The sequence below is a fragment of the Haliaeetus leucocephalus genome, unplaced genomic scaffold, assembly GCF_000737465.1.
Source record: "Haliaeetus leucocephalus isolate CR32 unplaced genomic scaffold, Haliaeetus_leucocephalus-4.0 Scaffold201, whole genome shotgun sequence".
Lineage (NCBI taxonomy): Eukaryota > Metazoa > Chordata > Aves > Accipitriformes > Accipitridae > Haliaeetus > Haliaeetus leucocephalus.
In genome coordinates this window covers 492,493-518,260 of record NW_010972637.1, presented here as the reverse complement: position 1 = coordinate 518,260, position 25,768 = coordinate 492,493, and the positions used below count along the sequence as shown (strand labels likewise).

General features: G+C 43.6%; 1 protein-coding gene across 1 annotated transcript in view; it reads right to left on the bottom strand.

Moving 5' to 3' along the window:
* Positions 1–6,678: 6,678 nt before the first annotated feature.
* The window catches only part of TRABD2A (TraB domain containing 2A), a 79,054-nt gene continuing 59,964 nt past the window's right edge, over positions 6,679–25,768 (bottom strand). The window contains exons 5-7 of the mRNA XM_010566026.1: positions 16,058–16,148; positions 10,472–10,753; positions 6,679–6,859 (exon numbers count right to left, since the gene is read on the bottom strand). Coding sequence (XP_010564328.1) covers positions 6,679–6,859; positions 10,472–10,753; positions 16,058–16,148 — 554 coding nt within the window. The remainder of the gene's footprint in view (positions 6,860–10,471; positions 10,754–16,057; positions 16,149–25,768) is intronic.

Here is a 25,768-nt window from a genome sequence, read left to right as displayed (position 1 = left end):
GGACAATCACAGTAACATAAGGTGTGACTGCGTGCAGCAGCACATCTATTGCAATGCAACTTGAAAAGACAGGCTTATTTTCTTCTATTGCTAATTTGAATATAATCAAAATATCTGATTTCTACGATTTCTTTAGAAGGGGCCACCTCCTTCCATTGAACTCTACACAAATGTTTATAAGATTATAGTGAATACTAACTTAATAAAAGGGGCTTTAAAAAATTCAAAGCTTTGGTTTCTAGAAGGTGGAAGAAGGAGATGAACACTCTATTTTTTTTTTTATCTGAAGTGATCAGTGCAGCTTTGTTACGAGCTCTATTTCCCTATTAATCACAGGGTCAGAGCTGCTTTGTCCCTCTAAGTGTATCTATACCACCTGGTGCAACTCCATAAAGGGAGCACCAGCTCTCAGTCCTCAAGGACTCTGGCTCCACCAGCAGCTAATCAGACCAGTCTCAACCTGGCTTACTGTACTGAGAAGACATACAACAGGCAAAACCATTTTGGACAGGGTTGATATTCCCAGTGTATGTTGTGTCATATACACTAACCAAGAATGGTAAATACTGCAAGTATGCAAGGTTTGAATCATTCAGAGGGCTGATCATCAGTGTTGTGTGCATCTTTTGAGATACTCTGCCACCACTTGATAACCCCAAACACGTCCCAGGAATGTTTACGTGTTGTATCCAATGACTATCAAATACACAGTACAGAAATGGCTGCAGGAAGGCGGCCTTCCAGCGGCTGATCACAGCTATCCCTGGCAGATGCTGGTAATCAGCTCTTAAGCTCTTAAGTCATGCACACCCACTGCTGAAGAAATACTTATATATTCCATGCACCCTAAACAGAGAGTAACTATCTCCCCCCAGTTAACCTCTCAGTGGGTGCTAGACTGCATCTGGAGGAGCTGTGGCTTCAAACCCCCTCCTGCAGAGAGAGAGCTGAAAACAGGTCTTACCCAATATTTTAATGCCAGAGCTACCTGACAGCAAAAAGGCATTAGCTCTGCTCCCTGTTTTGTGAGGTCCCCAGAGGCAGTTCCCACACTGGGTGTCTACATGTAGAAAGCAGGTCCCCTGACCTTCTGCTGATACTGCCTAAAATTGCACAAATTGATTCAGAGCCAGGTGGGAGTTGCAGAGAGGAAGAGGAGGGATAACTGAGACAATGCACAAATAGTAACAATTGTCAGGAAACAAAGGCAAAATACTGTTCCTTGTCTTCAGCTGCATAAACTTATAGTGACTTGAAGGGAGGGTGTTAAACAAAATTAAAGAGAATGCACAAAAGACCTGTAGTCATTTGTAGCAAGCATGAGGGAGAGAGCTATGACAGCAAAGGATTAGTCATACTGGCTATTCAATTATTTATGCATCTACAGACAAACAATATCAAGACACATACAAATGATGTTTTAAAATCCAAAGCTTTCGCTTTTTGCAGTACAGGAGGGAATTAATTCTCCATAGGTTTTGTGACCTGAAGGATTAAGTGACTTGAGATACAAGTCATATAATCAGAGGTAATTTAGCCACGGTCAAACAGAATGTTTGTGCGGTGGAGGTTTTCTGAACTGTTTGATGCCTGGTTCCCTGCACACCAACAGGAAATAGCTGGCTGCTTGAGGACTGGAAAACCTAGCTCTTGGAAAAGGTATAGCTGAACACTGCTGGAAATACCCATATGGAAACACACACACCTCAGAAAGATTCAGGGGACCAAAGGCAGGAGCCTGAATTCTTTGCCTAGACCATAGGTATCTTCTGAGCAGTCTTCAGAGTATAAATGCTGGATGACTGTTACCATTTTGAAGCACCTGAAACACCCAGCAATGCAGTGTGTTTCTTATTTTATTCTGTTTAACACACTCAGTCTAGCTGAGGCCTGCTTGCAGGCAGGAATGTTAATACATTGTGATAGGGACTTTTTTCAGCCTTTACTGATACATACAGTCTTCTCAATAACGACAAACCTGTGCTGTAACAGGGGTAACTGTGATCTTGAAAGGTAAATTAAATTCAGCATGAGACCTGACCTGAATAAACCTCATGTGCATTCATTGGTGGTTACAGGATAGCAGTCTGGATGAAGCAGAGTAGAATGGTAGAAAATGGTAATCAGTTTCACAATGGCTATAACAAGATCACCCTTTCTTTTATTAATTTTCAAGGCTTAGATTTTATTTTTTGTGATAAAGGGTAAATGACATGTTTCGTCCAGATTTTCTAGACAGCAAGCCGCTGGAGAAATACATCTTCTAAAGCACATTCCTTGGTTATCTTAAGTAAGAGATTTCAGCCTGATTTCTACACGCTGGCTGTGTCACAGTGTTTTAAATAGCTGATCAAAAGGGACCATAACAACCTACTGAACTATACCAGCCTGTTATCTTACTAATGGAGTAATTGGAGCTTCAACTCCACCAGGAAGAGAACAGACCAGCCACAAGACTACCCTGGTGTTTGAAGAGAGGGGTCTGCTCTTCTAGTGCCTGGCTCTTTTTTCCCCAGTTGAAGAGCACTGTATTTTCCCCTGAAGCCTTGTTGCAGAGGCTACAAAAGGAGAAAAAAGAGAAACCAAATGCTTAGATTTCTTCATTTCTATTTATTTACCTGCCTTCTGTAACTCCTGCACTTTTTTCCCTCTGATCTATCAGTATAATTTCGCTATATGAATGGTTAAAAGCTGAAAAAACACCCTCTTTCCAAAGTTTCAAAGTGAGAAGAAAGAAAAGTGGATCACTGAGCAAGGTTTTTTGCATTATTCTGTGTTCTTTTATGCTACTGCACCTTTAAGATAACACAAGCATGGGGACGTCCTTAAGGCGTGTCAGAGGTTGGAGTGAGGTAATCCACACATTTTATGCATCCCCTCTCACATTGTTACAATTTTTGCTTAGGAGGGATGTGTACATTTTTAGACCCTATCTGAAGAACAAGAATTTTTTTTTCTTTCAGTAATTGTATTTTTCACATCCTAATCTAAAAAGGTTATAAGTAAACCAGCACTGGATTGCCAGCTCACTAAGGGGCATTCACAGTTCACAGAAAAGCTGTGTCAGGTAAGAGCACATTACTGTGTATGAAAGCACATTGAGTGAACTCATGCCTCCTGCAATGCTTCACAAGAAATCCAAGTTGCTAATCAAATATCATATCAGAAAATAAAACTTCAATGTGTTAAAAGCGACCACCAGCAGAAAGGAAAAGCTGTGAAATTGCAGGAGGTAGCTGGAAGTTCAAAATAAATGGTGTCTAACACCTGGTCCATTTCATCAGCAAGTAGAAATAAAGTGCAAGTGCTGACTACCTCAAGAAACAGGAAATTATGAGCAAGCCCTTTGCCCAAGGAGGATGTTTGTCTGCCTGTTTTTCCTAGCTATATACATAAATGTGAAGTTTTATAATAATTAAAAAGCATATATGTCATAACACAATAGTCCATTAGCTAAGCATAGTCAAGCAACAAATATTCACAAGAATTCACAATACACTGCTGAACATCAGTGATGGTTATAACCTATGTTCTCCAACACTACAAGTTAATCGGGGGGGGGGGGTTTTTTTGACAAAAACAAACATTTTTAAGTGGGTAGGTTTTTGATTTCTGCTAATAACTTTGCAAATAACAGCCTCCCAACAGAGAAAGAAATCTTGACCACAAAGAACCCATGGCAAGAGTCTCAATCATCTCAAAACAGATGAAAACAATTTAAGCAAGGAGAGGAACAGCAAAATGCACAGGCTAATTAGTAAGTACAAAGAAAAGAGAATGGAAAAGGGAGACCAGGTTGTTCAGATAAAAGAAAGAACACTTTATTATAGCACTTACAGGATGTGAAAGCACCTAGCTCAGGAGACAGCAGCAGATTTCAGCCCCTGCACTGAAAGAAAAGAAATACCTGCTCCTTCACATTGATTTCTGATGAAGTCTGCTACTCATCACAAGCCTGACTGAATCTCAATTGCAAGGCAACAAAAGCTACGTCAGATTCTTGGAAAGACAGCTAGAGGGACAGTGAAGTCTTCCAGGCACATGATGGGAATGCTTGCTTTCCTGATGCTCTGTGGCCCAGAGAAGGGAGGTACCTGAGCAGACCTTGGCCATTAAGATGGCTCCTCAGGCTGTTCCAATTTTGGCAAACTTTTCTTGTTGTGGAACTAGGGAGAAACAACTGGACCCAAACGTAGCACTCCCCAGTGGTCACTGTAAACAGCTGAGTAGCACATGCAGCTGGAGTAAGGCTCTGCTCTCCATGCCAGTCACAGTTTCAAGATTTCAGTGTCCCATGGCCAGTCAGCAATGACTGGTGTGGAGGAAAAAGTGAGGAGTATGAGCCACTAGTTTAGTTCACAGGTATCAAGCCAAGCCCATGAGACCCTTAAAAGTGCCTTGAAAGAATTTGATTACTTCGCAGAAAGACTCCCAGGATGCAGCCTCTGTAGGCACATAATTCACCACCATTTAAGGACATCTTTATTTCCCTGACACAGTCAGGCACTTGGAAACAGGCTACAAAGTGAGTTACATCACCAGAACTGAATTATCCATAGTGCTACTTCAGGTCTCTGTTGTTCCTGAGTGTTGTATAATTACTCTTCCCTCATGCCAACCTAAGAAAAACGTTGGTGGCTGTTCCACTCGACTCAGCTCCCCTCAAAGAGACAAAGCTCAGGAGCAAGCACAGAGGAGGGAACAATGGGAAAAGTCAGCCTGGGTGTATCTTACACAGCAGCCTTTGTCTTGTAATGGAGAAAAGAGATGGAAGCTCGGCCTCAGCCCCTTCTCCCAGTGCTTCCAGAGCGCTCTGGACCTGTGCCACACACCTCATCATGCACTTCTGAAGGACAGAGGATGGGGAGAGGACAAGCAATACCAATGCATAGGCTAGCACGTGGCAGAACACACTCTGACGTTGTGTTTTTGGTGGCCCCCTCAGATGTAAATACACAAGTTATGTGCTCAGTTTGTCAGGCTTGCAATGCATCTTTTTAACTAAGCTATCCCCCATCCAGTCTGCTCCCCTCAGGTCATATTCAGGCCAAGGAAAATAGCTCCGGACCCACCAGGTCTATGACAATTTACACCAGTGAAAGATCAACCAGGGAGAGAGACAGGGGAGAGCGCATCACCAGCCTGGCTGCTGTATAAAGCCAAGGAAGCCAGAATGCATTTGGGACCCTGAGGTCTTATAGTATTCCCTGTAAGAAGGAATATACAATGAGACAGTGCCATCTTCTACCCCAGCCCAGACATATTTCATTCCCCGCAGTGCTGCTGCAAACTTCAACATTTAGCCTCTCCTTTCTCTGTTTTCCTCAGCAAACAGAGGCTTTGTTCAGGTTCAGTCCTTCTGAAGGGGGCCTGAAATTTGAGATTAAGAGATGAAAAGCCTGTTAGGAAAGCTAGAACCATTTGCTCCTCCTCCAATGTGCAGAAGAAGGATGAGAAAAAGAGGTACTTTATATAGGCAATGAAAAAAGTAGTGAAGCACATGCACAGGAAGGGAAGCCTGAGGGTTTGTTGTCTCACTGGGGCAGGTGACTGCTGTGTTTCCAAGGTACCAGGCTCAGCACATTGGCTCCACATCCTCCCATGGATGAATCTTATGAGACCTTCCCAGGCAATGAAACCCCCATAACATGAAGGAGGGAATGTTGCTGACAAAATTTGAGTCAGTATGATCACAAGAGGATGTCCTGTATACAAATACAGAAAACCATTCATCATGACTTCCAAGCTTCTTACATCCAACAGTCAACAGCATGTCCATTTTGACAGCGAAGGGCTTAAAACAATTTGGAAGGTCTGAGAATTTCCATTGAAATCAGTGGAAAACTTGTAGGGATTTCCTATAATGAAGTCTAACTGTGCAGAAAAGGAAAAGAAAGCCCTTTCTCCCCAAAAGTGAATCCAGCTATAAAATAACAATTATATTCATGATTTAAAAAGAGACAGAAAACCTGCATCCCAGTTTCTCAAATCGCCTTTTGAGAACTTGGAAGCATCCAACAGTATGATTGTGAAGCTCCCCAGGCAATTTTTTTTTTGCTCCAAGACATGTCTGGCCTTTGGAGGTTCAGGTGTACCCATCTTACAACAGCACCAAACAGACGGCAGAAACATTCTGTTCACAAGTCTTTACTGTTTTATTCTATTGTAGAAGGTGTTGTCATTAAGCTTTATATGTAATCTGGAGCCCTAACAAGCAAGAATTAAAAGCATTACCAGTAGAGACCTAAAATACCAACCTCTCTTTCCCAGCTGTGCTCATGTGACCAAAATATTCTGTTCTAATAAACAAGTTAGTGGTGTGTAAATCTTCTTACAAGCCACTGAAGGTGAAAAAAATGTAATTTAGCTGGGCTCATACAGCTAAACAACAGCTATGTTATAGCGACATTATAATCTCCCCAAAGCATTATGGGACAACATGAAATCATTCTTCTGCAAGAGAAGGATAAATAACACTTTCATTAAAATATCTTCTCCTGTATTGGGCAGGTCAAACCAGTTAATAGTGTTAATGATCCAGATTCAGGAAAAGGAGGCAGTTTAAGAACACCCCAAAGAACAGGTGTCCCACTCAGAGTCTTCTATTTTTGTTTTTTCACATAAGTTTCTTTTTTGCTTTTTAAGGTGAGAGCCCTGCAGCTTGGCTCCCCCTATGTTTCAATGCAGTCTTATCATATGGAAAGTCAAAATCAGTAGCGGGAGGAAGAGAGAATGTGAAAGCTGGTGAGCGCTGCCGGTGTCTGCACGAGAGTGACTAGACCGTCCATGGCCCCGGGGCTGGGGTTCGACCGTGATGTAGCCGTTAATGATGCGGATCCGGGGAGGAGGGTCAGTAGCACTGCAAGGCAAGAGAAGAACGTCAGTCCAGACCCAGCCCAGAACTGTCTGATGCCCGCAGACCAGGAGGTGGTCAGCCTCTGTGCCCCACTGTCAGTCTTCTGGGCTCCTGGCAACGGTCTCTTATACTGGTTCCACACTCACCAAAGGACTGTGTCTCCTGGCAAAGCGCTGACTTGACCCTTCCTCACAAGTATGGGCAGCTCCTACACGAGCCCACACGGACGAGGGCGCTGCCCAACTGAACTGCAAAGCAGTCTTGAGCAGGAACAGAGAAGAGATTGAGGAGGGTGGAGACAGCACCAAAACACCTGCCCTGTACTCAGGTCTACCCAGCCAGCCTGCCCATTGCTCCCACACAGTCAGTCAGGTGGATAAGGTGACCGTATTCCTAGCGCATTTCAGCTAAGCAGAAAATACGTTAAGAAGAACAAAATAAGTTTTGTTACAGACGAGTGTCCCTGCAGCGACACTTGCTGAGCACAGCAGGAGTGAGGTACCTGCTTTCAGCTGAATCCATCTTCCCCAGTCATGCTTCTGTACATGCATCTTAGTGTGGACCAAACTTGTTCCAATACTGTATGTTCCCTTCCACAGATCAGGAATTACAAAAGATTTACATTACATGCTTTAAGGAGAGAGCCACTTCCAGAAACACATCCTAGAGTCACTGGGAAAACATCATCACATCCCAGAGTATCTCCCAGTGGCAGTGAGGACTCCAAGGTGGTGATTCACAAGAACTGAGTCAGAGCCTACATGATGCCGAACTCCCATTATGGCAAGGTGATGGAGGAAAGAAATTTGAATGCTCCAGGCTGCTGACACCAACTGTCAACTGGGGGAGCTCCCACACCATGGCAGGTCAATAGTCAGAAGGGCTGATACTACACAGGTGTTGTTCTCTTCAGCAATGGATTGAAAGCCATTCTTGACCCCACAGCTTTAAGGCTGACATACACCCCAGGGCCTCATGGTGCTGTGTGGAACCAGAAGACAAATCTGGACAAATTAAAAGCAAGTCTACCTGCCAAACACAAAAGGAGAGTCATTTCTTCTGCACCCACTCCCCAGCTGCTGTGCACCATTCTCGCCTTATTTTGGTCAGCTGCATTAAGCAAAAATGCTTTGGGAAATTGAAGGCAATTAGTACCCTTTTTAAAAACACTTACCCTTCCATACCCAAAAGGCCCCCACAGAAGGTTTGAACAGTAACTGGAGAGAAGCCAGCTGGCAGCACATCAAAGAAATACAGCTGACAGCTGATGCATACAGGAGCACGAACCAAAGCAATTCTGCCAAGCCCACTACAAGACTGTATTAAATCACTTGAGCTGCGCTTTTCACATTTCCAGGCTCACAGGAGGAAAGCTGTGAATGGCCCACGCATAAGAAACGCGACAGCTTTACCTGTGCCTGGGCACCCCGGGGAACGCTTATAGCAAGGGCTGAGACTCGCAGTGAGACGTGCCCTGCCCACGTGCGAGCTTGAGCCGGGAGGGTCTGGATTTCCGTGGGGACACATCTCGGCTGTGCCACGAGGTGGGGCTGTCAGCTCAGCCCACGCCTGCCCGGGCAGCCCTTTGCGGCACAGGCTGCTTGCACACGCGGGTGGTGGGGCAGAGAGGGTGGCGATTCCCCTGGCTTTACAAAGACTAAACCCAGAGCACGGGCCGGGGCTGTGCGTGAATGACAGCTGCCTCTCTGACACTCGCGGCTTTCCCTTTGCAGTAAGGGTGCAGCAGTCTCCCAGGCAGCAATAAGCATCACTTGTCTTTCCCAGTTCTATCACGCAACGGCTTCATCTCCAGACGTTCAAGCTCTCTGCTGCTAAGGTCTCACCTCTAAAAAGAATTTGTCACCTAGCACCTGGGTAAGTTTCTAGCACAAAGGATGACTTAATTAGTAGGGGAAGAAAGGAAACATTACAAAAGAAGAAAAGGAAAGGAGGCATTTGCTGCTTCCGTATTTATGCAGTAGTTTCCAAAGCTGTCATCATCAGCTTTGCTTTTACCTCACTATTGCCTTGCAGTACTTGCAATCCAGTATGTAGCCCTAATGTACATCCAATTTAGGCACAGTAGCACATCCTTCCATCTTCCCTCTCCTTCTGAAGGCACTGATGCTGCAAGTGTATGCGTATCTCACATCAGGGCACCCGTTGACTTCCCTGAGATTCATGGGAACAACTGCGTGTGAAAACTGAACATGGCAGTGTGTAGGCAGGGTGGGAGCTTGAGATCAAAAAGACCCCAGATCATTCCTTAGGGTTTCAACTAATCGGGCTGTCAACAGAAGCTCCAAAAAACTATTTACAAGCAGCTAGTATCAACTGCATTAATAGAAAGTAAATGATACAATAAAAAACAAAATCAAATGTGATCAATATGAGGATTTGTTGTACTGATGAATCTTGGACTGTGTGTAGGTCTGTCAGGGGGCATGCAAACCGCCATGTGCATTTGTCTCCCTTTCTCTCCAAAGTAGTCACATTTAGGTTGGAAGAAGGACCAGAGAGAAGGCACAAAACTACTCTACAAAAGAGGAAAAGGACTCTGGTCTAAAAAGTCTGACAATGGCTGAATGGAACAGAACAACAACTGCTGCAGCCACTTGCAGCCAGCCTGAGCAATGGAAAGCAGTGGTACAGCTGGGGCCAAGGGATGTGATAGGAGAGGCATAGGAGAACACTGATATACTCAGGACCTTGAGGAGCAGGAAGAAATATTCTTCAGAGGGAAAAAAAAAAGAATATACAGGCTTCATTTCAGGAGCTACAGGCTTTTCTGCATCATCCTGACCTGTCTAGTTATTTACAGTGCCACAAAAATAAAATGCTTTCAACCTGAGTATGGCAGAGATGCAAACAGAGACACAAAGTACAAAAGAGAGCAGACTTGGGTCTGTGTGTTATCTGACAGGAGGGAAACATTAAGGTACACATTCAGCCACAAGCCTAAGTATAGCTAGTGAGGAAGAAGTTGGCTTTTTTTCTTCGCAGGCTGCTGTAGTTCTTGTAGGTGAGTAAGCCCTTCTGGATGAAACTAGGTGGTATGTGTGAACCCTTGCCCCACAACACACTCCATTTTTTATATTAACTCCATCATCCATTAGTTTTCCATCCCACTTTCCAGATCTCCAGTAATGCCATGGGGCTCATATGCAAGAATAGAGAGACTGGAAATACTGTATCAATACTGTCCAAATGCAAGGAGCACATATGCCAGATATGACAGTTTCCACATACACAGCAGCTCTTGGATAAAGGTCCAAGGCTTTGATCTGTACCATCTACCACTGGACCCAGCCTTCTGTGATAAAGAGGACTACCATATGCTCACAGTCCTTCAAGCCCAAATGCAAAATGGTCTAGACAAGGCTTCCACTTGTGTTATGCCTAATTTTCCACAAACCTAACCATGCAGAAGCAGCTATTTTGTCACTAGCAGCCTTGAGTAAATGTTTCATCAAGAATCACAGTGAGGGAGAAGGTCAGATCCTGCCCTCAGCATATATCTAGCCCCTGCAGAAGTCTCGCATACTTGGATTAATCAGTCTAAATTAAAGTCCAGTTTGCATGACAAACCCTCCTCCCTTCCCAGCCATTAGCTACCTTTCTTCAAGGCGAACCCAGAGGTCGTTAAACTGTCGCAGTCTTTGCTTCTTCTGCTGCTTCTTCTTCTTTTTGTACTTCCTGTCTATCTTCTCCAGTACATCAACGCTGTCAGGGAGCAGCAGGTGAGGCAGGAGCTCCTCTTCCTCCTCCTCCTCCTCCTCCTCCTCCTCCTCTTCCTCCTGGGGGTGCAATGGCAGTGGGAGTTCCTGGGATGCAACATACAGGCTGTGTGCCGGTGATGACGATGAAAAGGCTAACAAGGTTTTGGGGGGGGTTCTGCTGGAAGAAGGAGGGAAAACAGAAATTTTTGAAAGGGCTTTGAGGCAGAATCCTGGTACAGATACTATTAAGACACATAAAACAGGTGTTTCTCCCTGGCACATTGGCTGGACGCTTATTTCTCTGACTTGCATTCCTGCCCCCCCTTCCTTAAGTCAATATTCTGATCAAAATAGTTCTCTTTAATGAAAAAAGCTTTGGAAAAGAGGTAATCTGAAACTGAGGTAAGAATGCAGTCTGGCCCAGAGTGGAATAACTCTTGGGAATAACTTTGCATGACTAGACAGAGACAAAAAAGGAATCACTTTCAAAGTCAGAGGAGGTCAAACCATACTTCTCTAGCCTGATGCACTGCAGAACAGACTGGATTATTCCTTTCAGCAATACCCGCCCAGCGCCAACTAACCTGGGGAGCAGGGGGAAGGGGCAGGGACAGGATAACTAAGGCAAACTAGCTGAAGGAACCAGTCCTAGATCAACAACTGTCACTGGTGGAGAAGGTAAGTAATAAGGCCCACAGACTGTGGTCATGGCTGCAGAAATGGATCTTCCAAATTATTGTCTTTGAAGGGAATGGCTCAATATACCATTAAGCAACCCTTTGGGCCATCTAGTCTGCAGGAACTAGAAGCAGACTAGCTGTGGCAGTGCCAAGTTCACTGTCAGCTCATTTTCTCTTTCATGAAGCCAGATGGTACAGAGCAGTGAATGCATAGCCTTTATAAAACATCAGGTCAGGGGACGTGTCTGACACATAAGAGACCAGTGCTCAGCTCACTATTGTGGCATTGACTTCTAGTGTAAGCATTTACTATCTTCATGCTGATTTGCAAAAGGACATAATGCTGTCCTGCCACTCAGATAAGGACACCAAGGAGCATGAAATGGTTTTAAAGGATTGTATCAGACAAGTATGGAAGTCCACATGGATAGGAGGAGGCTAAGCAACTGCAGCTCTCCCACGACACAGAAGTGAGTTTTGCACACATTTATAGGAAGTAATGAGGGAGTAGGAGTCAGGCCTTCAGCTTTCTAGCTGCACAGATCATGTATTAGGCTGGCAGCATTATCTGGAATTTCAAAGCAGCTCCAGCAAGTGAGATACTGCAGTGAGACTATGTGCACATACAAACTCTCTCACAAGACAAATCTTGGAAGTCCAAAGGAACACTCAGTGGAACCCCCAGAAAAAGCTCTAAGGGCTATGCTTACCCAGGTTAGTGCGAAGGTGATACACTGAAGAAACAATCAGCTCCACCCTGATTACTTAAGCTCTGTTTCATTATCCTTAGTGCAAGCAACATCTCCTCATCTATACCCCAAGGCAGGCAGTCTGCAGTCTCCTATCCACTGATGGCTTTGCTGGCCCATACTTCTCGTTGTTTGGAACAAAGAGATTCCCCCTCTTTACTTGTTCATCAACATCTTGGGACAAACTCACAAACTCAATCCGCTCTATGGATACACAGAGCACAACAAAAATATCTGACTGATCTTTATGGCTACTTCATAAAGAGAAGAGATGCAGTAGTCTTCTATAACAAGGCAAAATTGGAGCCTGGCTTGGGCTGAAATTTGGGAATGTAACAGAAGACCACAGACCACTGTGCAGAAACCTGGCTTCAATCAGTGAAACCTTCCCAGAACTATAGTGTGTCTCCCTTCTGCCTTGCAATGGCATCGAAAGGAGGAGGTCCAGGAGGAGATGTGTTTCAGGGTGGCTGTAGTTTTCAAGCTAGCCCATCACTGTGGGCACATCTCCTTGATGGACAATAAAGAGGGTCCATCCTGGAGAAGGAGAAGTGAAGTTGTGGACTGGAACATGACCAAGAGAGTAGATAGAAAATGAAGAGAATTTGATATTATTTCCTGCAAGGAAAATCACAGACTGATCACATGGTGAACTTTATGTAACAGACTGGTGCAGAATGGGTTTTGGGCTATCAAACTCTTTCAAAATCCTTGTAATTGTCACACTCTCACTTTATCATCTCTGAAGTGTCACAACCCTTTGGCTCTCCTCCACAACATATTCACATCACCACTCTTTAACTCTGCCTTACAGAGTGACCCTCCCCAGTTGTCTCCAGTGTCCTGATTTGTCTCTCTGAAGGTCCTCTGCTTATGGTTTCCTTTTCCCCAATTTCTCTTCACTGTATCTGTTCCTTAATTGTGAAAGTCATAGAGTGGGCACCAGCCCTCCCCTGTAGATTAGTGTGCCCTGCTGCCTGCAGCCTACCCTACCAAACTCACGGCCATACCATGCTGGAGCTCAGCACTGCTATAGGCACAGCCAGGATGATGTCCATCCTGCATGGCCAGCCATTTATTCTGATACCTGCAGCCTCAGAACACTGTTAACAACAGACACTCATATACATAACCTCTTTCACAATACTTTCTGCAGGTAATTCTTCCAGGGTCTGACTAAGCAACCACAGGAAAAGGCACACAATGCAAAAGCACGTCCTTCTTCCCAAGGCCAGTTCCCTCTCCCAGCACAGCAGCTAAGGGAGGAGTCGGGAAGCACCTTAATTACAGCTGTGATTATATGATTAATATTTTGCAATATACATATCCATTCTAAAATCAGGAACAACAGTTAAAGCACAAAATAAAACAGTAGGAGCTTGACTGAATTTGTGGCACTATTTATAAACTGTCCTTTGCACTGACGCACAGTCGGAGCACCTTCTTGTGCCTTCCTTGCTTTGGTGACACCACAAAGGAGTCCTCCTGCCTCCATACTCCACTATGGGCATTCACCCATTCACACTGCAGATGGGCAGGATACCTCAGGCAGCCCTGTCTGCAGGTGAAATTGTGTGACTGCACCCAGCAGTTTGCTCGTTACAGGAAAACATGCATAATGATCCCCTGTCTTTCTGTGTTCCTACACACACATACCTCAGAAGGGACTTTCTGTTTAGCCAGAACACAGGAAGCAGCAGAATGTGCTGCTACTACACAATGTCATGTTGCAGGGAAAGGAGACAATTGCAGACTTCCTCATCCTCTTGTTTTAGGACCGCTCAGCTAACCCCCCCTACTGTATCCAACAGTAAAACAGCCATTTGAGTGCTCTGTCTCAGTTCAACCACTTGTCTTTTCCTCTGTCAATTTTGTCCTGTAAAATAGTCCACAGGTACTGACTGGACTGCATGCAGCACTGCTATCTAGGACAGTAGCTGGATATGGTTCCACATTTACATGGGCTGGACTGCATTTATTGACACAGACTGCCCTGGTATTTGCTCCTAGAATATGCCCAGGATACCAATCAAGTGAAACCCTCCATCCAACCCCCAGGACTCTGACATACTCTTGCCACAGGTCTTTCCCTCACCTCAAATGCTCTTCTCCTTCAGAACTCACATTTTTCTTGAAACTCGTTTCATATTTTTAAATGTTTCCAAGTCATCCAAAAATGGTAGCACCTTTTCTCAAAGAAAACACTGAAGTGCTATCTTCTTTAGCTTCTTCACTCAGCTTTAAAATCAAGACTCCAGGAAAGACATTCTGTCCAGTAGTCCTAATGAAAGGTTTGAGATGCAACCAGTGCCAAACTGAGGGCTTTCAAAGGCACAAGAGTCACTGACTGGACAATGAACTCCCATGATGTGGTCAGAGAACTGGATGTCCAGCTACCCATAGTATCATTGATACCTACCTTCCTGATGGGTGAAGATCTAGCCCTCCTTTCCACAGCTGTCTGCCCTTGGTTTCCTTACAGCTACACCTTTAAAGAGCAGTATCAGATTTTGTTTATTCTCAAGTACATATTAAGCTCTCTTTCATTAAGCTTTAAGAAGCTGCTACGGCTGGTTTTAGGAATCCTTAAGCTAAGAATGTTCTGCAGGGCAGGGGGGGAGGTTGAAATCAACACAAAAATATCAGTGCAGGCATGTTTTTTATTATCCCTGTAAATACGGATACACTGGATTGTCTAGCATGACTCAAGTGTTTACAGGATCATTAAGTCCTATGCTGAAGCACAGGGGGCTTCTCCATGTCAGACTACCTGCCCATTGGTGGCAACAGGGTTAGGGATTGCATTCATGTACTCATGGGGATGAGTCTTGGCTCAGCTTATTTCAGTGCACATATAGTTAATGATGTATGCCCATGTCAAGAATCATAGCAAAAACATGACCTGCCAGAGTTTGAATCTCATGGACTGAAAAAGGCCGCAAAAGTGGTGCAAAGAGAAAGGTGAAGCAACCAATATAGGAGAAAAACATCTGTTATTATTTTGCACCACATCTTTGGAGCCCCTGGCACAGACCAAGACTCTGCACTGTGCCCCCTGCACAGAAGGTCATCATCCTGCCTGCGAGCCCCATATCAGAAATGTGGGGAAGGAGGAACAGAGGTGTAAGCAGTGAGGGACAGCATACCTGGCATAGAGGACAAAAGGGAAACTGTACCATAATTGGGATCAAACCTTTTTTCCACTGTGGTCTTTTAGCAGTGACTGTAAGGAAGAATGGGGATATCTGAGAGACGTAAGAGCACATGTTTGGCAAGAGTCTGGAGAAGAGGGAAACAAGGATTGCAGACCCAAAGCTGGTGGCAAGAAGTCCAGGAAGAGGTGAGTCAAGAGCACATGTAATTCTCGGCAGTGTGGAGGAAGAGATTAGTTGGCATTCTGTAGTTACTGAAACCATAGAGATGGATAAAGGCACCCAGTGAGAGATAAAAAGAGGCAGTAAGGGTATATTCCAAAGAACAGCTGCAAGATGATTCACAACAGCAAGCACTTTGGCTTAAAATTGCTGAAGAGAGCAGGGGACATGAGAGCAATCAGTTATGGGGACAGCTTGCAAAGAGGATGGGTGGACTCTGGGCAGTCAGGTTCCAGGCTGAGAGAGAGTAACCACAAAGAATCAAAAATAGCAGTGTAAAAGAAGGAGACTGTTAAAAGGCAGGGCAGTCAAACACTTAAAAGGAAGGAGGGAGGAGCCTGGAAGCCTATGTGGTATGAGACAGCATCCAGATCTGATGAACCAAGCATGCATACTCTATGGCTGTTAGTTTAAGAGTTAAAAACTTACAGGGGGGAAATACTTATTAAAAAACCCAAAGAACCAAAAAATCACACAAACAAAACACAAAAAAACCAAACCCAAACCAAATCAAATCCTGTTTCCCAACTAGCTCATAGAAGATAAAAGCAAACTGCTGGGGAGGAGAGAGGGATCCCAGCTCAGTGTTAGGTATAGTTCCAGCTGCCACTACCTCTTCATGACTGCTTATAAACCCACCCTCCCAATGGCTGCTCAGCTAGATAAAAGCATGCGTTACTTGTTGATGGCTTGTCCAGCTGGAGTGTGTTCTATCTCGTACCCTTCTCTCCTCAAAACATCAATCACTGTGTTGTTGCCCATGAAGTGACCTGCAGTTGAGAGAAAAATGACATCAGAACTCAACGAGCACAGGGAAAGAGAGGGAAGAACAACAAAGTCCTTCCTCATCACAGGAGGTGTGCCACACTCAGGGCAGGCAGTGCTATATCACTTCCCACCAGCATGCACCAGAAACACAGGATCTCTAACGAATGATTGAACTTTCCCAAGGTCACTTCAATTACCACATTATGCCTTTCTAAAATTAAAATGTGACTGAAATTACTCTGGTCCCACAGGCTGTTGCATTATCAGGCCCCCGTGGCTTTCTTGGGGCAATAAGAGATGAAGCTGGGAGACACCTGTTCAGGAGTAGTACCGAGTCTGCAACTGGTGGTGGTGCAAACCAGGCCAGAATCTGGCCACAGTGTGTACATCATTTTAACATCCTCTGGCATCATAAAGGCACTACCTGAGATGTTGGTCAACATCATTAACAATTTTTAAATGATTAAGAATCATCCAACTGCAGAGAACAGAAAACAGCTCTGAGAGCCAATGACTTAGATCAACCCCTTTCATTCCTTCAGTATAAGCTACCAGGGACATAAGCTCCACTTCAGTCGTGTTGACAAAAGTTTTGGAAGGATTTAGCTAGCTCTGCCCTAATTTTGTGATTTATGTCTCCACTCCATTTTCAGACAGATGTGGTGGCTGGTCAGCCCATAGTTTGGCATCATAGTGAATAAATGACTACTCAAAGGGTGCAGGAGTTATTCCTGAAGGACTATATGATCTGTGCGCTGACTGATTTCCACCATCACTCTAACACCTCATCAGACAAGGCTTCTGAGAAGCAGATGGACAGCAGAGGCCTTGCACAGTCCCTCATAGATCTAGCTTTCTTGAAAACATTTGTTCATTTAACAGCATATGTTAATTAAAATTAGACTTGAGCACATGACTTATTAGTGTGGTCCCTTGCCTCTGTAGATGTAAGCCGTGCTAAAACTGATAAATAACTACAGAAAAACTGTTTTCGGCTAATATTCTTCATAAATACGTGGCAATAAAACCACCAAAATTATTCTAGTAGCCAGGAAAAGCAAGGAGATAGAAAGGGAAGTCCAATGGTAATGAGATTAACAGGGAACTAAACCCAAGAGTTTTTATTATTTTTTCATTCCCAAACGCACTCAATGAATTGGAACACAAAACTCCAGTTTCTTATGCCACAACAGCAAAGGGCTCATGAATTACCGGCTTAAGGCATAACAGTTGGATGGTATCATTTCAGTATAGACATTTATCAAGATGAAGTTTCCCCAGGAGCCTAAGAACACAAACAGATCTAGCTCAAATGAAACTTTTTAACCAAACACTGCAGTGCACACCCATTGGGTACTGTATTTTCTCACCTGCTAACTGGATTTTCCCCCAGGTCCTCAGCCTAACTTCAGAAACAGTAAAGATAATGTACCATTTTGTGGACCTAACCTAATACTGTTGGTGTCTGTTGCTTGCAAAAGGTTCAGCCCCAGGTGCAGTTAACTCAGAATTCCTCATATCAGCAAAAAGACCTGATGCAGCAGGAAACAGGAATGACTGTAATTAAACATTGTAATTGAGTAAAATTAGCCGCTGGAAGGCCAACATTAGGTATATAAGGTGGCAGACCTAGTTGCTCTCTCTCACCTTTAACACAGAGGAGAGGTATGTGCAAAAGAAGGGGAGAGGGGATTCAATCCTCCCCTGCCTCCAAGACAGCAGCGAAAGGGGTGCTTCCAAAGGGTGGTCCACCCCTTGTAAGTGAGAGTGAGGTAGGACAACTTAGACTTTTAGAGAAGTGCCTCTCTATTGATAAGGATAGGGGCAGTGTATGTTGCAAGTTCAGACTAGGCATCCATCTCATGTGGGCAATGTTGGATGAGCCGAGTCCTATCCTCAGCAGTGAAAAGCACTGCCAAGGCTCTGAACTCATATTTTCTTAATCCAAGTCCTTCAGGAAGAAGGGACAAGACATAAAGATAAGCAATCTATAGGGCAATCTACAGTCTTAATAAGTTTAAGAGCTTACAGTCTCACTCATTTCATGAGTGAATAGCTGTGCACATCACACCATCAAATGCACTATACCCCATTGATCTTCAGTTTCCCTTGCTCAGAGCAGTGATTTAGACTGGTATGTAGGAAATTACTGTAGCACATGGTTGAGTCTCATTTCAATCAGTCAACCTGCTCAAGTAATTTCTTTAAGGTGGGCCTTAATCTTTGGAATTTGATGGAGTGGTAAGAGTATCTTTTATGTCACAGGTACAGGCCTTCACAGGGAGCCTTTGCTCATTGTTGCGAATGCAATGAGTTATGTCTGCATGTGAAAGAAAAATGCTGTGCTAACATTGCACAAAAGAGAACAGACCAAATGAATAGATACGTGTAAAACAGATGCATACAAATACAAACAGGCATGTGATATTAGATTGTTCACAAGATGTGCTCAATCAGGAGCTGCTCAGGCTAGGTACATAAAAGGATTAGGAGATGTTAGTGTTTGCTATCCAAAAGGTGGGCTATGTGTGCTCTGTGAGACTGAGCTGATCTGGGGCCCAAAGGACCTACAGGGCCAACCTGAGCTAAGTGCAAAATGAAAAAAAGACAGAAGTGTGAGGGTTCATGTACAGGACTCCGCCAGAAGCCTCTCTAGGGTCAGCATTTTTGCCTCTTCCCTGGGAACTGTCACAGAAAGAGCTCTGTAGTGTGCGAAAGACCTTATCACCAAAAGCATCTGTAAGAAACACAAGAAAGATTCACTCTACAAGGTTTAAGATCAAGCAGCTATGCTGCAAGGGAGACGTAGCCCAAAGTCACATGACAGGGAGTAGGCCTCTTTCACCTGTTTTCTGTTTTAGCCTAACACACTTGAATGCCCCCCGAAAGAAAAGCCCCGCGCCCTGTCCCATCAGAAAGCCTGCTCTTTTCTTTCTGTACACAGCGCTGCATTATCCTCACACCACTAGGTGAAGAGATGCTTCTGAGAGGCCAATTTACTCTGGCAGGGGGTGGGGAGCCATGAATCTCTATTCTTCTGTGTTCAAGCTCAAAGAGAAACTAAGAAGCTGTTGTGTGCACCAGCTCAGCCATGCACTCTACTGGAGAGTAAATAAGACCCTAGCTTTTAATCTGCACTGAAAGGAGATGGCATGCAGGGACCGCAACAGGCAATATGCTCAAACAACAATGCTGTTTGACTAACGTGCACTTGCAGACCAGTCCACGCACTCCGACATGCATTGAGCACTCCTGACGTTCCTCAGTAACAATACCCAATCTTGCAGAACACAGGCTACTACTATTGCCATGAAATCCATGTCTCCTGCTTGCAGCTTTTACTGCCAGGGCACACAGAAGTGTTTTCATCTAGGCAACTGTGCTAGGAGTGTGGTTTTCAGCAGAAGTTAATGAACCCAAATTTGAGCCATCACAAGGCTGAAAATTTTCTGCATCTAACAAAATGAACAAGGATATACTGCACAACAGAAGTTCTGTTTCTGTTCCTGAATTTTTATTTTTCATATAAAGCAAGATTGTAAGACTGAAGAAAACTTTGTTCCTCTAAATTTCAACAAAATCCACAATTCCAAGCTGATACACAAACTTCCTTGACCTTCTCTTAGAGTCATGTAAAAGGAAACCCCCAAGCCCACATAATTCTTTGTCTGCTGTGTTTTCCTTAGTAGAAAGATGGCACTTCCCATCTGCCCCAGAAACATGCCAGGACCTCACCATCTAAAATATCCAAAGACAATGAATCACTGGACATACATGTAAAGAAACAAAACTGTTAGGAAACCTGATGTGCACTGCTGACCTCCAAGAAGTGGTGAGAACAGCTACAGCACATGATCATAACAGTGCAACCACAAAATGACACAAACTATTCTAGCCACTGGGGACATCATAAAGCAGGATGTTTATCTCTGACTGGGCTGGGAGTGCTCAGATGGGCTTTTGGTGCCAGACACTCCATGGGTCACTGAAACAAATATTTTTCAAGAACATTTTAGAGGTACAGATCTTACAGTTATTTAGAAACTGCCTGGAAATGCCCATGGCAATGATCATCTATTATTATTCTTCTTAGACTGCTTCCAAGAATTACATAGATAAATTCATATAACATACCCCAGAAGGGTGAACAGGACATCTGTAGGTGACTGGATTAGAGTTACTGGCCTGTAGAAAAGGCATGACATGAGGCTGCTACCCATGAACAAAAAAAGAGAAACTTCAGGAAAAATTATCACTTAACCATGAGGCACAAAGGACAGGTCATTCCTCCCTATGTGCTTCCCATGGCAGGGTTCTTCTACCCTTTCAATAATCGAAGTATCCTCCCACAGCAGTCTGTGAGCCAATAAATCCATGGAGAAGGGTTCAAAACTGCCAGTACTCCCTCAAAGGATGCAAACACAAGCAAAGGAGAATTTCTGATGACCTGGAGAGCAGGGACATACATGGCCCAAGTCAGTCCCAAAGGTATCTGCAGTGAAGAGCTGAAAGTTCAGCATGTGGCAGATGCAACGAATGATCTAGAGAAGGCAGAGTACTGTCTTAAATCATTTCATTGGATGGAAGCCAAACTGCAAAACAGACATCCTACTCCTCCAATCTTTTTGAGACTGCAGACTTTCAAATGTACTCCTTCCTGTGACGACCTGTAAGATGAAATATTAATGAAATATTACTCCATAAACATTGAACTTGAGGTTTTACTCCACTGAGGTCAGGACAAGTGTTTGTCTTCAAAAAACCATGATTTCCTTGAAATCACTTTTTTAGTATAAAATCTTAGTGGATCATACTTCACCACTCTCAAAGGGGGGAAATCTGGTGGGCAGGACTGTGGAACAGTGGCATTCTCTATGCCCAAGAAAATACTTTCACTACACATGGAGAAACTTTAAAAAAGTGCCTCAAACCTGTATTCACTCAGGAGGAAACAAAAAACCTTCCATTTCTTTAAAAGTGATGTGCTTTGCTAATTAACTCACCTATATGGAATTACTAGGATTCATTTTCCACATTTGTTTGTAACAGAATCATGTAAATATGAAATCCTTCTAAAAATAGCTGATGTTGAAGCCCTTGCACAACATGGGAAAAGTTGCCTAATACCACAGAAAAGAAACATATGAAGTTACAATTGGCATTTTTCTTGTGAAAGACAACCAGACACTCTTATCTACTTGGTTCTGTCAAAAACTAGGTCTCTTAAACTTATGATGTGAGTATTTTTGGTCCCGGGGATTCCCATTTTTACCTTTGGGCAAAGTCAAACCCCTGATAACTACACAAACTGAAGTTAGAAAAAGGTTTTCCACTGATTATAAGGCCAAATTTATAGCAAAGTTAACATAAGGAAAAAGTTTACAAACCCATATCGTTTATTTTGTAAAAACCAAGTTCAAAGAAACAGCTTCCATTCAGACAGCCTTAGCCACTGGGGCTCCATCTGCACTGGCATTTACTGAGAGTTTTCCACTGTTGAAGGCCTAGGCTCATTAGGCAAGAAGACCCTCATGTAGGTGACTATGCTAGCAGCCAGCGTTATGTGACTAGTAAGGAAAGGAAATAGCAGTGCCATGTCTGAGTTGCAGTATTCACAGCCACCTCTGCTGCTGGACCTGCTCCCATTCCACACCACTACTTCCTTTCCAGAAAAAAAGGTATTAAGGACTTGAAACCCCACTAGCTTAAAACATACCTTACAAGATGAAAGTTTTCCTACTGTAGCTGCCCAATAAAGGTAGCAATGGGTAGACCCCAGCACTGATAAGAAGCTGATGATCACCAGACTGTCAGTACCTAAGCAGAAACAGCACACAGTTGTTTGACCTGGGCAATTTTGACAGTTGAACTAATACATTGGAACAGAGGTTTCTGCCTCTAATGCAGAAATGCAAAGCTTTCCTCACTTCATGTGTCAGAGATGTCAGGAGGAGTGCCCTTCATGTGAACCCTGGGGCTTTGGATGTGGGTGCTGCCTCCACACACCATTATCTATCCCCTTCGGGGGTTGTTGTTCTAATAAACCCTGTCATTAGCATTCTTACTAAGGAAAAGGGTCTCAAAGCTGCTGGGTTGTATCTGGCATTCTCAGATTACAGAGGTACAGGCACACCTTCAGGGACTCAGCCTTTTCTTCCACCCAAAGAGGCTAAAATGATGCTGCATTCCAAAGACAGAAGAAGCAAGCAGGCAATCAGCAAGCCCTTTGTACCCAGGGAGAAGTCAGATGGCCCCAAAAAACTCATTTAATCTGTTTTATCATTATGTTATCTTCCTCCCAGCCTCCCCCCGCCACTTTTCTCCTCTTCTCGAATCTGACAAGATTCAGCTTCCTGTAGATTTTTCGTTAACTTCCTCATTACACATTTCAAATCCTTTACATAAGGCATACATAAATTTACATTCCCTGTGCACATCCACACCTCCAGTCGCAAATGTGCTGATGGCAGGTTCAAAGTTTCCATGCTGGGTTCTGAATTCCCACTGAATTTCAAGGGCAAATTGATACCCATTTACTTGGGCAACTTTCATATTCCCATGGCAGGTTTTTGTTTGGTTTTGTTTTACAGGTGTAACACCTACACAAGATGCACAAAGACATCCTAGGCGTAGCACTGTTGATTATTTTTACCAGTGTTTACTGGTGACAGGTCCTTTCTCCAATCTTTTCTTTACCAGAGACAATAAATCTTGTTCCTCTTGCATAATTTCCATCCAAAAAATGCCAGATGGAACAGCAAATTTCAAGACGTAACAGTGAACAGCTCTATATGGAAAAAAACATCACCTAACATCATTCAGGACACAGACTCAGCACAATTCCAGTTTCCCCTGGAAATCGGTGGGGGTTTTTTGTTGTTTGTTGGGGGTTTTTTGCTTTTTATGACATAAGGGGCAAGGGAAAAGGCATCAGACTTGCCTGTGAGTCCAATGCACTTGGCACCCAAGGCTGACACATAACTGACCAATCCCCCACATCCCAAGGACTACCTCAAAACCTAGAGAAGTTGGAGGAAGCCATTTGGTGGACTATGGCAGACTCTGGGGTAACCATAAGTCGTAGCATGTTCTCTCTTTTCCTTAGTCCAGGTGGCTAAGATTAAAGTTTACACACCCATCTTAGCTCAGATGGGGTCAATTACACTTCTACAACGATGTCCAAATCCTTCTTCTGCATGTTTTTTTGATCACACATCAACCATCCAAGAGTTAATTTTAGTTTAGCAGCTATCAGTGTGTTACTGATTTGTTATTAGTTAGAATTAATTTTAATAGGAATATGGAACTATAAGAAATATTTTAACAAAATTATATATTGAATTCTATATATTTAACCAACAACTAACAGCTGCTGTGAAATCCCCTGTGTAGCCCTGTACCAAGGCCGGAGCAATTGGTTAAAATCATCTAGTAGGAACATTTAGAACTTAGATAACAGATGTCAGAATTTCAAATTAATAGGAACTTAGGAACTTAAGAAAATGTATTATGTGTAACTATAAGAATTCGAGTATTGTCTGAAATCAGTTAACCACGGAAGCTTTGGTAAAGATTTACTTTGATCTAATTAACGAGAATTCCAGTCAGTAGAGTTAAGTGAGATTAACCAATGATTGTTTTAGTATAAGAATATTGATAAAGTGGTGTGACTGAGGGCCAATCACTAGAAATATTAAATTCAAGAATTAACATTGAATGTACTTTATGTAAATCCAATACATGATGGTGAAAATCGTACTGCGCAGAATCACATGAAAGGTCAGCTATCAGACAAAGTGAGGAAGACTATGGAAGACCACCAGAGGGCTTCTGAAGACCACCAGAGACCTTCACTGCGCCTGCGTAAAGGACATTTACATATGTTAAGAACTTCCCAGAAATCTAATGAATATGCATAACACTTCTCAGAAATCTAATGACTATGTATGAGTAAGTTTAATACAAGGTGTGTGATTTTGGTGTTCAGGTGTGCGTGGTTCGTGAGAGGACTCGCCCGCGCACCCGGCCATTAATAAAGAAGTGTCTGCTTATCTACACTACATTGGTGTTGATAAGTTCTTTATTCCGAGTTTTTCAGTAACAAGTGGACTCAGCTGCTGGGAGGAAGACAACTGAGATCTGGAGCTCTTAGCTGGATTGCTAATTTAGATATTGGTTCATCAGTCTGTTCATAACAATTCTTCTTTCTGGGAGGTCTTGTTGGGGGCAGGGGAGTAAAGTGGGAAAAAAACAGCCAGTCCCTGGAAGTTTGAATCCATACAGTCTGAGTAATTAATGCTAAAGAAACACATTCATTATTTCCTTTAGTCATTAGAAGACATGGTAGCTGAATAATTTTTCACCATCAACCTTCTTTTCTTAGTGTTAATGGTGGCTGGCCAACATCCACTATACTTTAAAGCCTCAGCCTTTTCAGCAGCAGCAAAGAAAAAAGAGCTCTGAGAGAAAAAGGAATTTGCCAGTGTTTACAAGATTAAGAGGACCAACTTCTGAAGTTGTCACATCAGTCAGCATCTCTCAGTGAAGTCAGTCATTTCATCCAAAGGGATATAAGGCATCTTAGATCCTTCTGTACTTCTTATTCATGAGTTGGCACTTCTGGAGTTTCTCAGCTGTTCAAAGAGGCAGCAGAGACTGGAGGGAATTTAAAGTGGCTCCTAGAAACTCTGGCTTCACCTGAGGCCTTGCCTCTCATAATGAAGTCAGGATCTCATGCCACTAAGTACGCTTCTTCCTGCGTGAAAAAAAAACCCCACTCTTTTTTTATCTCTTATTCTTTAGCCCACTCAACAGAAACCGTAAGTAAGCTAAAGCAAACAAGCCATGCTCATCCTGAAGTGACTATGCAGAAGGAAGGCCCATCTAGAGTTGAATCTGGTGAGAACCATCAAGGGGAAAAAGAAGTGCTTCTCCAGATATCTCAGCAGTAAAATGTAGACTAGACAAATGTCATCTCAGTGCTGAAGGGGGCAGGAGACCTGATGACAAAGAATATTGAAAAGGCCATTGTCACTTTCTTTACTGGTAAAACCAGCTTCAGGAATCTCAGGTTCCTATGACTAGAGGGTAAGCCCAGGGCAAAGAATGTTCACCCTGGGTGGAGAAGGATCAGGTTAAGGAACATTCAAACAGACCAGACAGGTATAAGTTCCGATACCATACACCCAGAGCAACTGTGAGAGCTTGCCAGTGTCAGTGCAAGACCACTGTCGATTATCTTTAAAACGTTGTGGCAATTAGGGAAGGTCCCTGAGGACTGGAAGAAAGCAAGTATCACTCCTATCTTCAGGAAGGGCAAGAAGATGGATCTGGGAAACTACAAACTGGTCTGCCACACCTCTATTCCTGGGGAATGTGATGGAGCAAAATAACCTGCAAACCCTTTCCAAATGTGTTAGGGATAAGTGGATGATTGACAGTGGTCAGTGTGGATTTATGATGAGAGAATCTTGGCTCACAAAGTTCAGCAAACCAAATCCAACACCTGGGCAGGAATAGCTCCAAGCACCAGGATAGGCTGGGCACCAACTGGCTGAAGAGCAGTTCGGCATAAAAGGATGTGGTGTCCTGGTGGTCATCAAGTTGACCTTGAGCCAGCAAC